The 15868-nt window shown below is 34.3% G+C and overlaps 1 protein-coding gene across 2 annotated transcripts; it reads left to right on the top strand.

Annotated features, from left to right (window-relative positions):
- The first annotated feature begins 734 nt into the window (after window positions 1-734).
- LOC119608510 (mediator of RNA polymerase II transcription subunit 12) lies at window positions 735-15525 on the top strand. 2 transcript variants are annotated; one of them, XM_037962959.1, is made up of 11 exons: window positions 735-1503; window positions 1571-2819; window positions 4885-6839; window positions 8356-9608; window positions 11286-11473; window positions 11541-11736; window positions 11799-12107; window positions 12222-12569; window positions 12631-12919; window positions 14184-15098; window positions 15173-15525. In XM_037962959.1, the coding sequence occupies exons 1-11, from the start codon at window positions 882-884 to the stop codon at window positions 15328-15330; spliced, it is 7482 nt and encodes a 2493-aa protein (XP_037818887.1). In that variant the 5' UTR covers window positions 735-881; the 3' UTR covers window positions 15331-15525. The 2 variants fall into 2 exon arrangements, with proteins under 2 accessions (XP_037818887.1, XP_037818888.1); XM_037962960.1 differs by having other exon boundaries at window positions 12243-12569; window positions 15173-15373.
- The last annotated feature ends 343 nt before the right edge of the window (window positions 15526-15868 follow it).

Genomic DNA, 15868 nt, shown 5'->3' with positions numbered 1-15868 from the left:
AAATTTTTTAACTAAATTCTAATTAAATTCGTGTAAAAACTGTGATTTCTTTTTCACACTCTCTAATGTTTAAGCAGTGTTGGTAAACGGTTTTTATTAATATTAAAATTAAGCCAAGCAGTCAGCTTTTGTATAGGTCTTATACAAGAAAGCAGAGTACTACTGCGTAAATAAGAATGCCAGAGTGTTATTGGTGATAAATACGGTTATTTTTGAGTTTTTGAATTAAAAAAATCAGAAAATACAGAAAAACTGTAGAATTTGTAGACTTTGTTACTTCTTAAAAAATAAAAAAAAAATTATTTAATTACAAAGTTACCAAAATTTATTTTCAACAAAACTGATTTGAAAATTTTAAATATATTTTCATAAAAAATAATTTATCAAAATTTATTTTATAATTAAAGAATTAACCCTTAACCTAGCATCGATTAAAGTAAAGCTATCATTTTAATTAAAAAATGGTGGAAGCAACATTGTATTAAAAATAAACATTTCTTATAAATAAAAACTAAAAACAAATTAAAAACATTTAAAATAAATAATTTTTTAAATATTTATTTTTAAATTTATGTTTAATAATTTAAACTTAATTATTTAATTTAAATTTAATAATTTACTTTAATACAATTTTTGACCCCTATCCCAACCAAAGGATTAATATCAAACATCTGTTTAAATTTCTTCGTGTAAAAACGCCCTCATCGTAACAATTATCTGGCAGCACTGCCCAACAATTATTCTCAAACAATTGTTTTGCATTTTTTCAGTGGTCGTTCGCTCTCTTTTCTTTTTTGATAATTTTTTTGTGAAAAAGTTGTAAATTTGTGTAAAATTATAAGAAAATCAAGCTGTAAAAAGATTGTAACACAACAAACACAATGCTTTCCTTGCTACAGGAAAAGCGACCTTTAAAAAGGGCACGTTTGGGTCCACCCGATGTCTATCCGCAAGAGGCCAAACAACGGGAAGATGAATTGACACCATCCAATGTCAAACATGGATTTGCCACAATGCCACCGCTGGCCGATGAATTCGGCACAGCTCATACCTCCAATGTGAATGCGAGTAAAGTTGCATCATTTTTCAATGCCATTTTGGCGAAAAAGGAAGAGTTGATGACCTTGCAGGATACGGTGCGTAAAAAACAACAAATCAATTGTAAAGATAATTTTTGGCCGGTATCGCCGCGTACCAAGGGTGCTTTGGATGCCTGGTTTAAGGATTTGGCTGGTAATAAGCCTCTATTAAGTTTGGCCAAAAAGGCTCCGTCTTTCAATAAAAAGGAAGAGATTTTAATCACCCTGTGTGATCATCAGGTGAATATGCAAAGGGCAACTTGGTTTATTAAACTGAGCGCTGCCTATATGGTGAGTGTATCAGAGTCGAAAAATAAGAAGCGCAATTCATTTGATCCGGTGCCAGAGTGGACAAGTAATTTGATAAAATTTATGAAAGATTTACTGCCCAAATTACAGGAATACTATCATTTAAGTGAAAAGAGTGAGTATGATAAAACAATAGATGTAAAACAAAAGTTAATTGAAAAATTATTTCTTGATTTTAAAAGGTTCTCCTGCCGAGAAGGCTTTATTAAGTGGTTATGGAGCACCCTGCACCCAAAACAATAATCAACAACAGAATACCTCTTCAGCGCATCCTACCAACTCTCTCACCACTGTACCCCAATCGTTAGCCAGTCCGGTGTCTATGTTAAGTCCCCACAACAGTCAATCTTCGTCGGCTAGTGGTTTGAGTTCATTAACCGGCAGCAATACTCCCGGTGTGGGCAGTTCTAATAGTCAATCTGGTTTGCCGGGAGCCAATAATATGCCCGGTTCTGGTTCTTCTATATCAGGCATTGGCTCTAACTTTGAAGACAGTCGTAATGCTTTGAAATATTGGAACTACTGCACGCAATTAAGTAAATACATGCATGAGGAGTCACTGCTAGATAGACAGGAATTCCTTAATTGGATTTTGGAACTATTGGACAAAATGCGTACACAAGTCAGCTTTGATGAATCTTTAAAGAAATTAATTTTAACCTTTGCCCTTCAGTATATGCATGATTTTGTACAATCCGAAAGACTATGCCGTAAAATGGCCTATATAGTAGCTAAAAAATTAGCTAATCTATTGAATAATGTTATAGAACAACAGCCAAATAGTAAACAATTGCTACCGGCAGGTATCACACACATGGATGTGGATGAGGACAGCGATAAGAAAAAGGCCAACTTGGATCCCTATGAAAGCGCCATTAATGAATATCTAAATTGTCCCCATCATCGTGATATTATATTGTATTTAAGCACTATTTTACAAATTATAACCATTGAATGTCCCACTGCCATGGTTTGGTGTGGCATAGGTGAGAATCGTATACCAGCCGCTTTGTGTGGTAGTCCTTTGGATCATCTACCCATAGCACCCTCCGCTTTGCCCATGCCCTCCAAGTGCACCTTAACAAATGCTGAAGTGCGTCGCCAGCTTAGATGTACAGAGGCTGAAATTGTTTTACGCTCTAAACATGCTGAAAATCGTTGGTTTGCTGAAAAATGGCAAAATGCAAATAAGAATTCTTATACTCATGTCTTGTCGATACTGGATCATTTGGATACTCATTGTTTTGATTTAATGGATCAAACGAATTCGATAGATTCCTTATATGCTAGTATTTTTCAACCATTTGTTAGTGTGCGCCGTGAAATGGGTGCCAATGGTGAGATGAAAGAGATAAGACAAGAATACGATGCCAATACAGTGGATGGTACAACGGTGAAAATATTATGTGAATGGGCTGTATCGAGTCAGAGGTAAGTTGGAAATTTAATTTTAAAAAATATTAGCATTGGCCACTTTTCTTCAAAAATGTGTAGAAAATTATTGAGCAGTTTTTCAAAAAAAAGCCTTGCATTGAGCGATTTTCTATAGAAAAGTATCAGCATGGGACAATTTTCCATAAACAGTGTTTGCATTTGACAGTTTTTAATAAAATTTAAGTTGCATTGGCCAGTTTTTATAGAATAATGTCTGCATTGGCTAATTTTATATCGAAAAGAGTTTGCATTGAACAATTTGCTAGATAAAAGTATCAGCATTGAACCATTTTCCCTAAACAGATTTAGCATTGAACAGTTTTCAATAGAAATGAAGTTGCATTGGTCAGTATTTCAAAGAATAATGTCTACATTTGCCAATTTTATATGGAAAAGAGTTCGCATTAAAGCATTGGATAAATTCTCCATAAAAAGTGTTTGCATTGAACAATTTTCTGTAGAAAATTGGCAGCATTCAACAGTTTTGTGTTTGCATTGGACAGTTTTCAAAAGTAGTGAAGTTGCATTGTCCAGTTTTTTATAGAATAATGTCTGCATTGGCCAATTTTATATGGAATAGTGTTTACATTGAACAATTTTCTATAGAAAATTATCAGCATTGAACAGTTTTCCATAAACAGTGCTTGCATTGTACAGTTTTCAATAGAAATGAAGTTACATTGGCCAGTATCTTATAGAATAATGTCTGCATTGGACAATTTAATATGGAAAAGTGTTTGCATTGAACAATTTGTTATATAAAAGTATCAACATTGAACAATTTTCCATAAACAGAGTTTGCATTGAACAGTTTTCAATAGTAATGAAGTTGTATTGGCCAGTTTTTATTGAATAATGTCTGCATTGGCCAATTTTATATGGAAACGTGTTCACATTAAACAATTTTCTATATAAAAGTATCAGCATTGAACAAATTCCTCATAAAAAGTGTTTGCATTGGACAGTTTGCAACAGTAGTGAAGTTGCATTGTTCAGTTTTTATAGACTAATGTCTGCATTGGCCAATTTTATATGGAAAAGTATTTGCATTGAACAATTTTTTATAGAAAATTGTCAGCATTTAACAGTTTTCGCTAAACTGTGTCTGCATTGGACAGTTTTCAATAGTAGTGAAGTTGCACTGTCTAGTTTTTTTTATAGAATAATGTCTGTATTGGACAATTTTATATGGAAAAGTATTTGCATTGAACAATTTTCTATAGAAAATTGTCAGCATTCAACAGTTTTCGCTAAACTGTGTCTGCATTGAAGTTGCATTGTCCAGTATTTTATAGAATAATATCTGCATTCGACAATTTTATATGGAATAGTGTTTGCATTGACAAATTTTCTATAGAAAAGTATCAGCATTGGACAATTTTCCATAATACGCGTTTGCATTGGTTAATTTTCAAGAGAAGTGAAAGTGCATTGGCCAGTTTTTTATAGAATAATGTCTGCATTGGCCAATTTTATATGGAATAGTATTTACATTGAACAATTTTCTATAGAAAATTATCAGTATTGAACAGTTTTCCATAAACAGTGCTTGCATTGGACAATTTTCAATAGAAATGAAGTTGCATTGGCTAGTATCTTATAGAATAATGTCTGCATTGGACAATTTAATATGGAAAAGTGTTTGCATTGAACAATTTATTATATAAATGTATCAGCATTGAACAATTTTCCATAAACAGAGTTTGCATTGAACAGTTTTCAATAGAAATAAAGTTGTATTGGCCAATTTTTATTGAATAATGTCTGCATTGGCCAATTTTATATGGAAACGTGTTCGCATTAAACAATTTTCTATATAAAAGTATCAGCATTGAACAAATTCCCCATAAAAAGTGTTTGCATTGGACAGTTTGCAACAATTGTTCAGTTTTTATAGAATAATGTCTGTATTGGACAATTTGATATGGAAAAGTATTTGCATTGAACAATTTTCTGTAGGAAATTATCAGCATTGACCAGTTTTTATTTAGATAATTGTCTGCATTTGTTATTTTCTTGTAATACATAATATTTTAAACAAATTTCCTTGACTTTTTTTCAGATGGGGTGAACATCGTGCCATTGTGGTGGCCATACTCCTAGATAAACGTCAAATAGAGGTTACCACCCCCTCGCCCGAAGACAATAACAATGGTTTGGGTGGTGGCAACAATCCAAATGATGACAAAGATTCCATAGCCTCGGGTGCTGGTCTAATTGGTGGTCTACCCGTTTTTCAATCGGTTCTTATGAATTTTCTAGATCATGATGCTCCTGTACTCGATGAAAATGGTAGTGTAGCCAATCGTACACAATTCACAAATCTAGTACATCTCTTTAGTGCTTTAATAAGACATGATGTATTCTCACACAATGCCTATATGCATACGTTAATATCCAGAGGTGATCTTTTGGAAGGAGCCACAACAGCTACAACAACAAGCGTTGGAAATAGTTTGAATAATAATAAAAATAACAATATGGCGGTAGTGGGTAATAGTGTGACAGGACCAGTATCAAATAAACCAGTTTCTCCTGCAGTAAATCATGGTTTTGATGATGAATTTGGTGCGGGATTAGATTTTAAACACAATGAATTTGATGACTCCAATGTTGACGATGATTTGGATAAATTACTGCAGAATATAAAGGAAAAAGGACAAGCCGAAGCACCCGATAGTCCCAAGATACCAGATCATAATAATAGTGCCGGTTGCAATGAAACTAACTCCTCCATATCGAGACATTACATTTATACCAAACATTTTCCCATACCACAAGATGATCCCTCCATGATCTATAGCAGTGAATCTAATCAACGTTATATTTTACTTTTCGGAGTGGGTAAGGAACGTGACGAAAAGAAACATGCTGTTAAGAAAATGTCTAAGGAAATTTGTAAATTATTTACTAAAAAATTTAGTATTGATGTGGCCGAAGGTGGTAAAGTAAAGAAACATTCGCGTAATGAATTCAATTTCGAGAATACCACTAGTAAATGTCAAAATATGGCTTATTTTGATCAACATGTTGTGACTTCTCAATGTGCGGCTACAGTTTTGGAACAATTGAATGGTTTTGCTGTGGGCAATAATAACTATTTGCCCGTGCAGGAGCATGTAGCCTTTTTATTTGATTTAATGGAAATGGCTTTAAATATACACAGTCTGCTGGAGTTGTGTGATCAGATACTAAAGGAGCTGCCTGAAGTAGAAAATCAATTGCAGGCCAAAAAATCAAATATGGTGCGGAGTTATACCACCTCTTTGGGTCTTTATATAGTGGGTATACTAAGGAGATATCACAGCTGTTTATTACTCTCACCCGAACAAACGGTGTCGGTCTTTGAGGGTTTATGTCGCATTATTAAACATGTCAATAATCCCTGCGAATGCAGTTCGGCTGAACGTTGTATTTTAGCTTATCTAAGTGATTTATATGAAACTTGTTTGATTTTACGTTCCAAAGATCAAGAACCGGAATTTTTCCCTCAAATGTCTCATATTAAAAAGTTTAAAGACATTTTCAATCAACCCGAACAATTGGGCATGGTACCCCAATCCTACAATCCACAATTTATGCAAGATTTTTTGTCTTCTCCCAAGCGTGGTGGAAAAATTGATTCATTATGGTTAAGACAATTGCATGAATCTCCTGCCAATATCTATAGTTTTGTTTCGAATGTTATATTTGCTGTTTGTCATGAAACAGATAATGATCGTTTAAATGATATTGCTATTGCCTGTGCAGAACTAACGGCCGGTTGTAATTCTCTATCAGAGGAATGGATTGCTGCTTTACAAAGTATTTGTCATGCTATGAAAAAGACACGTTATCCACATTTATGTCAAATCGATATACAAAATAGTAAAATACACAATTCCTTGGCCGTCTTTATTTGCATATTGGTGGCTCGTCATTGTTTCTCTTTGGCTGATTTTGTTATGAAAATAGCTTTACCTACGCTGGCCAATGCTTATCCAGTGGGTGGCGAGATAACCACAGATGCGGAATCGGGTAAGTAAACAAAAAATTTTATATATTGTGTACAAAAAAGTAAGTTTTCTATAGAAAATTGTCTACACTGGAAAGTTTTCAATAAATTATTGTCTGCATTGGACTGTTTTCTATGGGAAAGTATGTGCATTGGACATTTTTTATGAAAAACAGTTTGCATTGGACTTATTTCGATATAATAGTGTCTGCATTGGTCCGTTTTTATTGAAAAGTGTTTGCATTTGAAAGTTTTCTATAGAAAAGTGTCGGTTTTATATAGAAAACTGTCAGTATTGGTTAGATTTGTATTGAAAAGAACCAGAATTGGACAGTTTTCTATGGAGAAGTTTCTGCATTGGTCAGTTTTCTATAAAAAAGTGCAAGCATTGGTCTGTATTATATGAAAAAATGTTGGCATTGGCGTGTTTTCTAGAGAAAGTACCAGAATTGGAGAGTTTTCTATAAGTAGTTTCTGCATTGGTCAGTTTTCTATAAAAAAGTGCAAGCATTGGTCTGTATTCTATGAAAATATATTTTGCATTGGTGAGTTTTCTAGAGAAAATTGTCAGAATTGGACAGTTTTCTATAGAGAAGTTTCTGCATTGGACATTTTTTCTATAGAAAAGTGCAAGCATTGGTCAGTTTTCTATAGAAAAGTGTTAGCATTGGTGAGTTTTCTAGAGAAAAGTTTCTGCATTTGTCAGTTTTATATGGAAAAGTGGTTATATTGACCTCTTTCTATATAAAAGTCTCAGCATTGTTTAGTTTCCTATAGAAAAGTATTCGCATTGACAGTTTTATATAGAAAAGTATCAGCATTGGTCAGTTTCCAGTAAAAAAGTCTTGGCATTGGGGAGTTTTTATGGAAAAGTGTCAGCATTGAACAGTTTTCTATGTAGATGTGTCTGCATTTGTCAATTTTCAATAGAAAAGTGCCAGCATTGGTCAGTTTTCTATGAAAAAGTGTCTGCATTGGTCCGATTCATATATAAAAGTATCAGCATTGGCCAGTTTATAACATAAAAGTATCTTCATTGAACCATATTCTATGGAAAAGTGTCAGCATTGGACAGTTATCTATGTAGAAGTGTCTGCATTGGTCAGTTTTCTATAGAAAAGTGTCAGCATTGGGCTGTTTTCTATGGAAAATTTTCTGCATTTGTAAATTTCCTATATAAAACTTTCAGCATTGGTCAAATTTCAATAGAATAATTTTTGCAATGACAGTTTTCTGCAGAATAGTGTCTGCAGTCGACAGTTTTCTATATAAAAGTGTCTGCATTGGAAAGTTTTCTATGAAAAAATGTTTGCATTGAAAAAATTTCTATGAAAAAGAGTGTGCATTGGAAAGTTATCTATAGAAAAGTATTTGCATTGGACAGTTTTCTATACAAAAGTGTCTGCATTGATTAGTTTTCTAAGAAAAGGTGTAAGCATTGGACAATTTTTTATAGAAAATTTTCAGCATTGACCTGTTTCCTATAAACTTATTTGATACTTTTAATTGATTTATCCTCATTTTTTTCTATTTTTCCAGGAGCCCGTTTAACTTGTCATTTGGTTTTAAAACTTTTCAAAACCATAGAAATACCCCAACCGGGCATGTATTCGGTCAGCACCTCTCCCAATCCTCTAAATGCCGTCAGCAGTTCTTCCAACATTAAACTCAGTTGCGATCGTCATTTACTAATAGCTGCCCATAAAAATATACCACTAGAAGCGGTATTGGCAGTGCTAAAAGCCATTTTAATAGTGGTAGATACCACTGCCTTAAAAACCCCCACCATGACTGGCAACACTTCGACGGGGGCTTTCAGTAGTGGTGGCAAACGTGGCAGCGGCTTTAATACGCCAGTTCATCCAGGCAGTACGCCCAAGAGCAATGATCGTCCTGTTGATATAAGCCAAATATTGGGTACCAGTGACTTGACAAGTTTAACGGGTGATCATGATCATGATATGTCACAACCTTTATCGACCACACCTTTAAATCCTTCGGTCTCGGGCTCGGGTGAACAAATATCACTGTTAGAGTTTGCCCAACATGTTCTCAAGCAAATATGTGCTCAGGAACATGTGCTGGAAAGATGTCTAAAGAATGCCGATAAATTGTGTGACATGATTATCGACGATATGTTAACGCCCAAACAGTCACAGTCTATATTGCATATGATTTGTTATTCAGAAGCTGAATATAGTATCATATCGGAAATGGATCAAAAATCAATGATTGTTAGAATTCTAGAGAATCTAGGTCAATGGACTTTACGCATATCATGGTTAGATTTGCAATTAATGCATAAACAAAGCATGAACAATGGCACTGAATTGACTGCTTGGTTGGATACAGTTGCTCGTGCCGCCATAGATGTTTTCCTCATGGAAGAAGTTCTAATGCCTCATGGCGGCAAGGCAGAACATAGACCTAAACCTTCTACTTGGCTAGTGGCACCATTAGTCTCTAAATTGACTCCTGCTGTGCAGGGTCGTATCTTGAGAGTGGCCGGCCAGGTGCTGGAGAGTATGAATTATTTTTCCAAAACTTCCAAAGCAGACAATAACAGTTCATGCAGTGGTGATGAACGGGAAAAGAGTAATAGTTGTGGCAGTGCCAGCAGTAGTTACAGTAATGGTTCCAATAGTGGTACACGCAATAAAAAGATGCCTTTAAATTATCAACCATTTTTGGGTCTCATATTGACATGTCTGAAAGGTCAAGATGAGTATAAAGAAAATCTGTTGGTCTCATTATATTCTCAACTATCGCAATGTTTGCAATCTTATGCTGAGGTGAGTAAGAGGAATGATATTTATTATATTCTATTTATTTAAACTTAATGATTGATAGATTATTTGTATTGTGCAGTTTTCTATAGTAAAATATCTGCATTAGACATTTTTTAGTTTGCATTGGACATTTTTCTAGTCTGCATTGAACAGGTTTTTATTGAAAAGTTTCTGCATTTGACGTTTTCTATCGAAAAGTATCTGCATTGGAAAATTTTCAATATAATAGTAATTGAATTGGACAATTTTCTACAAATTAGTGTTTGTATTGTACGGATTCCTTCGGCATTGAAAAGTTTTCTTGATAAAAGTGTCGGCATTGAGCAACTTTTTATATATAAGTTCCTGTTTTAAATCGTCTTCTATAGAAAACTGTGTGCAATGAATAGTTTGCTTTAGATAAGTTTCGGCATTGAATAGTTTTTTGTAAAAATATGTTTGAATTGGCTAATTACCTATTGAAAAATGGCTGCATTGAAAACTTTTCTATGGAAAAATTAGTCATTGAACCAGTTTTTTTTTTTTTTTTTTTTGAAAGTTATTGGCATTGGACAATTTTCAATAGAAAACTATTTGCATTGAATAGTTTTCTATAAACAAGGGTATGTATTGGACAGTTTTCTATAGAAAAGTTTCCGCATTGGATAATTTTCTATACAAAAGTGACTGCATTGGTCAATTCTCATTAGAAGTGTGTCTGCATTGAATATTTTTCTATGGAATAGTGTCTGCGTTGGCCATTTCTACAGAAACGTGCCTGCATGAAACAATTTTCCATTGAAAAGTATCTACATTAGACAGTTTTTACAGAATAGTGGTTTCATTGAATAGTTTTCAATGGAAAAGTGTCTGCATTGGACAGTTTTCTATGAAAAATGTCTACATTGGTCAGTTTTCTATAGAAAAGTCTCTGCATTGAAGTTGTTTCTATGGAAAAGTGACTGCATTAAAAAGTATTTTATAGAAAAGTTTTAGCATTGATTAGACTTTTATAGAAAAGAATCTGTATTGGTCAATTTTCCGTAAATGAGTATCTGCATTTTTAATTTTCAATAAAAAAGTGTCTGCAGTGACAAGTGCATTAAAAATTGTTCTATGAAAGTGTTCACATTGGACAGTTTTTCATAGAAAGGTGTCTTCATTGAAGAGTTTTCCATGGAAAAGTGTTTGCATTAGATATAATTCTGTGGAAAAGTGTCTGCATTGGTTAGTTTTCTATAAAAAAGTGTCTGCATTGACAAGTTTTTTATTGGAAAGTATCTGCATTGGACAGTTTTCTAGGAAAACTTACCTGCATTGAACAATTTTCTATTAAATAATGTCCGCATTGGACAGTTCTCTACGAAAATGTGCTTGCATTGAACAATTTTCTAGTAAAACGTGTCTGTATTGGACAGTTTATATAGAAAAGTGTCTTCATTGAATAGAATAGTGTCTGCATTGGGCAGTTTATTATAGAAAAATGTCTGCATTGAGTAGTTTTATATATAAAAGTGTCTACATTGAACAGTTTTCTATGGAAAAGTGTCAGCATTGAATAGCTTTCTGTATAAAAGTGCTTGCATTGTAAAGTTTTCTGTAGAAAGATGTCAGCATTGACCAGTTTTAGAGAGAAAAGTGACTGCATTGGTCAGTTTTCGATTTATAAATCTAAAATTATTCGTTTATTTTCCATTTAAGTTTGATACCATGGGTGGTGTAGATGATCCTTTGGGACGTGAAGAAATGTTAGATGCTTTACAGTTGCGTTTTTCCCTAGTGGGTGGCATGTTTGATTCTATACAAAAGAATGGCACTTCAATTACAGATTGGGCCATACTTTTAGCCCAATTGGTGTGTCAAGGTGTAATAGATTTAAGCACAAATCGGTTAGTATGAGAATATTACTTACAAATTTAGAAATATTTAATTAATCTTTTAATTATGTAAAACTAGGGAACTTTTCACCACTGTGGTGGATATGTTAACCACTCTAGTACATTCCACTTTAGTATCGGATGGTCAGTCGGAACGAGATGAAAAATTCTATTCAAATTTAATGAAAAAATTGAAAAAAGAAATTGGTGAAAAGAATAATGCCTCCATTAAGGTTATAAGACAATTACTGCCGCTTTATAAGCATCAGACAGAGGTGAGTTTGTTGTAATATAATTAAAAATTTCTAGAAATTCGAATTGTATGTTTATTTTGAAGGTTATTTCTTGTGAACCCGCGGGTGTAGATCAAAAAGGCAATAAAATCAATGATATGGATAAAAAACAATTAAGAATTTCCGACAAACAACGCATTTCTGTGTGGGATATTTTAGAGGGTCACAAAAATCCTGCACCCTTGTCTTGGGTATGGTTTGGTGCCGTTAAACTAGAGCGTAAACCTTTGACCTATGAAGAGGCTCATCGTAATCTAAAATATCACACCCATAGTTTAGTAAAACCCAGCAGTTATTATTATGAACCTTTGCCCTTACCGCCGGAAGAAGAACCTGTACCCGAGAAAATAGTGGTAATGTATTTGTTTTTTATTTTGTTTTTATTTTAAAGATTTTTTCTTTTGTTTTTTATTATTTTTTAATTTTGTTTTATTTTCTTTTTTAAACTTGTTGTGGTCCTTAAAAAGACACCTACACCTTTCTTGCAGAAGGATGAAATGAAAGCAGACACTCCTTCCTCGGTCGATCAATCTCCTAGCGCGGTGGTTAGTGGGCGAGGTCGCAAAGGCACCACACGCAAACGTAAACCTAAGAATCCTAAAACGCCGCCGGTAAATACTCAACAACAGCCTCCCTTAGCCGGACAACAAACTCAACCGGGTGCTCAACAGACAGCAAATCAACAACAGCAGCCCCAACAGCAGCAACTGGGACAACAAACACAACAGCAACAACAAGTAACGCAGCAGCAGCAACAGATTAATCCTCAACAGCAAATGGGTCAAATGCAAATGAATATGCAAATGGGTTCCAATGTAAGAAACATTGAAATTTGATTCACTTCAGTTCTCTCTATAAATTTATAAAAAATTTCAGGTCAATATGCAACAATTCAATCCCAATCAAATGATGCAACAAAATCCCAATGCCATGATGCAGCAACAACAAATGCAGGGTGTACCCGGCAATATGCAACAGCAAATGAATGTTGGAAACCCGCAACAGAATCAACAAATGAATTTTATGGGTCCGGGTGGTGCTCAAAGTATGCAACAGGGTGGTATGAATCCTCAACAGCAACAGTGGCAAGGACAAAATCAATTCCATCCCATGCAACAACAACAACCACAACAGCAATTCTATCAGCAACAGCAGAGTATGCAAAGTAAGTTTTGAAAAAAGATTTTAAACGATTTTTTATACTTTCAATACATTTGAATGTTTTTTTTTATTAGAAAGTTAAAAAATTAAACAATTTTCTATAAAAAAATGTTTGCATTGAACAGTTTTCTATAGAAAAGTATTTGCATTGGACAATTTTCTAAAGAAAAGTATTTGCATTGAATAGTTTTCTATAGAAAAGTGTTAGCATTGGACAGTATTCTATGGAAAATTGTCAACATTGAATAATTTTGTAAAGAAACATTTAAGCATTGGACAATTTTTATTGAAAAGTGTCAGCATTGGACAATTTCCAAAAAATATTGTTTGTATCGGACAGTTTTCTATGTAAACGTGATAGCATTGGTCAGTTTTCTACAGAATAATCTCTGCATTAAACAGTTTACTCTAAAAAAGTATTTGCATTGGACAGTTTTCTAAAGAAATGTGTTTGCATTGCACAGTTTTTCACGTAAAAGTGTTTGCATTGGACAGTTTTTATGGAAAATTCTCAGCATTGGACAATTATCTATTGAAAAGTGTCGGCATTGGGCAATTTTATATAAAAAGTGTTTGCATTGAAACATCATTGGAGAATTAAAGTTAGCATTGAACAGTTTTCTATGTAAAACTGACATAATTGGACAGTATTCCGCAAAAGAGTGCTTGCATTGAACAGTTTTCTATAAAAAAGTGATAGCATTGCACAGTTTTACTTGTAAAATTGTTTACATTGGACAGTTTTCTATGGACAATTGTTTGCATTGGACATATTTCTATAGAAAAGTGTTGGCGTTGGACAGTTTTCTATGAAAAAGTGTCAGCATTAGACAGATTTCTATGTAGAAGTGACAGCATTGGACAGTTTTATACAGAAGAATGTTTGCATTGAACATTTATCTATAAAAAAATGTTTGCATTGGACAGTTTTCTATATAATAGCGTTTGCATTGGACAGTTTTCAATATAAAAGTATTTGCATTGAATATTTTTTATTAAAAAGCGTTTGCGTTGGACAGTTTTCTATATGAAAGTGTTTGCATTGAATATTTTTTATTAAAAAGTGACCGCATTAAATCATTATTTAAAGAAAAGTGTTAGCATTAGACAGTTTTTAATGGAACAATGTCAGCATTGGATTCTTTTCTATAGAAAAGTGTTTGCATTGAATAATTTTTTCATTTAATGTGTCAGCATTGGACAATTTTCTATTGAAAAATGTTTGCATTGAACTATTTTCTATTCATTTTAAAATTTTCCCATTCCAGTGAATCGTTTCGAACGTCCCCAAATCAACAACTCCAAACAGGCTCTACATAATATGCTGCGCCAGCGGCAACCTACATTCAATCAAAACAATCCCTCCTTCAATCCCATGCAACAGCAGCAACAACGTCAAGGCCAGGGCATGCAACCGCAACAACAACCGGGCGCCATTAATACAGTACAACAGCAACAACAATTGCAACAGCAGCAATTCGGACGTACTGGAATGAGAACTATGGCACCCAATCAAATGCCCGGAGTGGCGCCCAATCAAATGGCACCCAATATGAATGCCGTGGGTATGGCTGGACAAGGCATGGGAGCACAAAATCCCATGATGCAACAACAAATGTCAACGCAGGGCATGAATCCACAGGCAACGGCACAAATGGGTATGAATCAAAGTGGCAATATGATGGGTGCGGGTAATGCCAACAATCCGAATGCCATGATGTCGGGACAAAGTAATACGGGTATGGTAAATGCGGGGGCAATGATGCAACAAAATGTGGGAGTGGCGGGTGTAGGCAATGCAAATGTTAATCAGGGCATGGTTAATGCGACGGGACCAGGGCAATTCCAAAACTTCAATCAATACCAACAGGGTATGAGTCAAACGGGCGGTCCCAATCAACAGGCCAATCTAATGGGTGGCTTTAATCAAATGAATCAACGTAGTAATCCGGCAGAATTTATGGCTCAACAGCAAAGAGGACCGGGTGGTCCTATGGCAGGCAATAGAGGTCAGTATATGAATCAAACACCCAATGTTACCATGAACAATATGATGGGTCAGGGTGCGGTGCCGCCTTATCAAAGGCAACAATCAACGGGTGGTAAACCAGGTGTACAACAACAACAATTCCAACAGCAGCAGCAACAACAGCGTATGCAACATCAAATGATGCAAATGCAAGGTAGGAAGAGCTGGTATTTAACAAATTTGACATACATTTTATAAATAAATTTCTTCATAATTAACTTTTCTTAGGCATGGGACCGCAGAGTAATGCTGCCGGTGGCATGGGCCAAGCTCAAAATCAGGCCCAACAACAAAATCCCAATTTAGTGGCCCAACTACAACGTCAAATGCCCAATCAACCCAATATGATGGGCCAACAATACCAACATCAACCACCGCCTTATTAGGCCAACATTAACCGACACACAACCCCCACACACCCTCGCCCCTCCCCCCCCACAAACAATTCAATAATTGTCTTTTCATTTCAAACAAAACAACAAATACAAACTTGTAATTTAAGTTCACTTATTTAGTTTTTTAGGTTTCAACAAATTTATATAAACACAAGATTTTTTTTTTGAGAAAATATTTATACATAGTATTATATAAAAATGTATTTGGATTTATTTAAATAAAAATAAAATTATAAATAGTTGATAAAAAAAATAAAATAAGTCACAGGATGCAAATATGATGAATGAGTAAATAAGAAGGTACCAGCAAGAAGATTTTGGAGATTATACAAATTAAAGTTGCAAATCAGACAAATGGATGTTGAAAATGGATTCAATTTCTTAGTGAAGTGGTTAGTAGCTGAGATCTTATTTCGAGCGACAATCAATTGAGAAATCTTTAAATCTCTATGAGAAAATCTTAAACACAATCAGCTGTAGTAAAAAAAAAAATCCAAAGGAATCTTTGGCAATCTGTACTTTTTTTAAA

Source organism: Lucilia sericata, unplaced genomic scaffold (genome assembly GCF_015586225.1).
Source record: "Lucilia sericata isolate MDLA Ls3-8-SP2 unplaced genomic scaffold, ASM1558622v1 Contig000844F_arrow, whole genome shotgun sequence".
In the NCBI taxonomy this organism is placed as follows: Eukaryota; Metazoa; Arthropoda; class Insecta; order Diptera; family Calliphoridae; genus Lucilia; species Lucilia sericata.
Note: the sequence above shows the minus strand (reverse complement) of the source record. Positions and strands in the feature narration are given on the sequence as shown.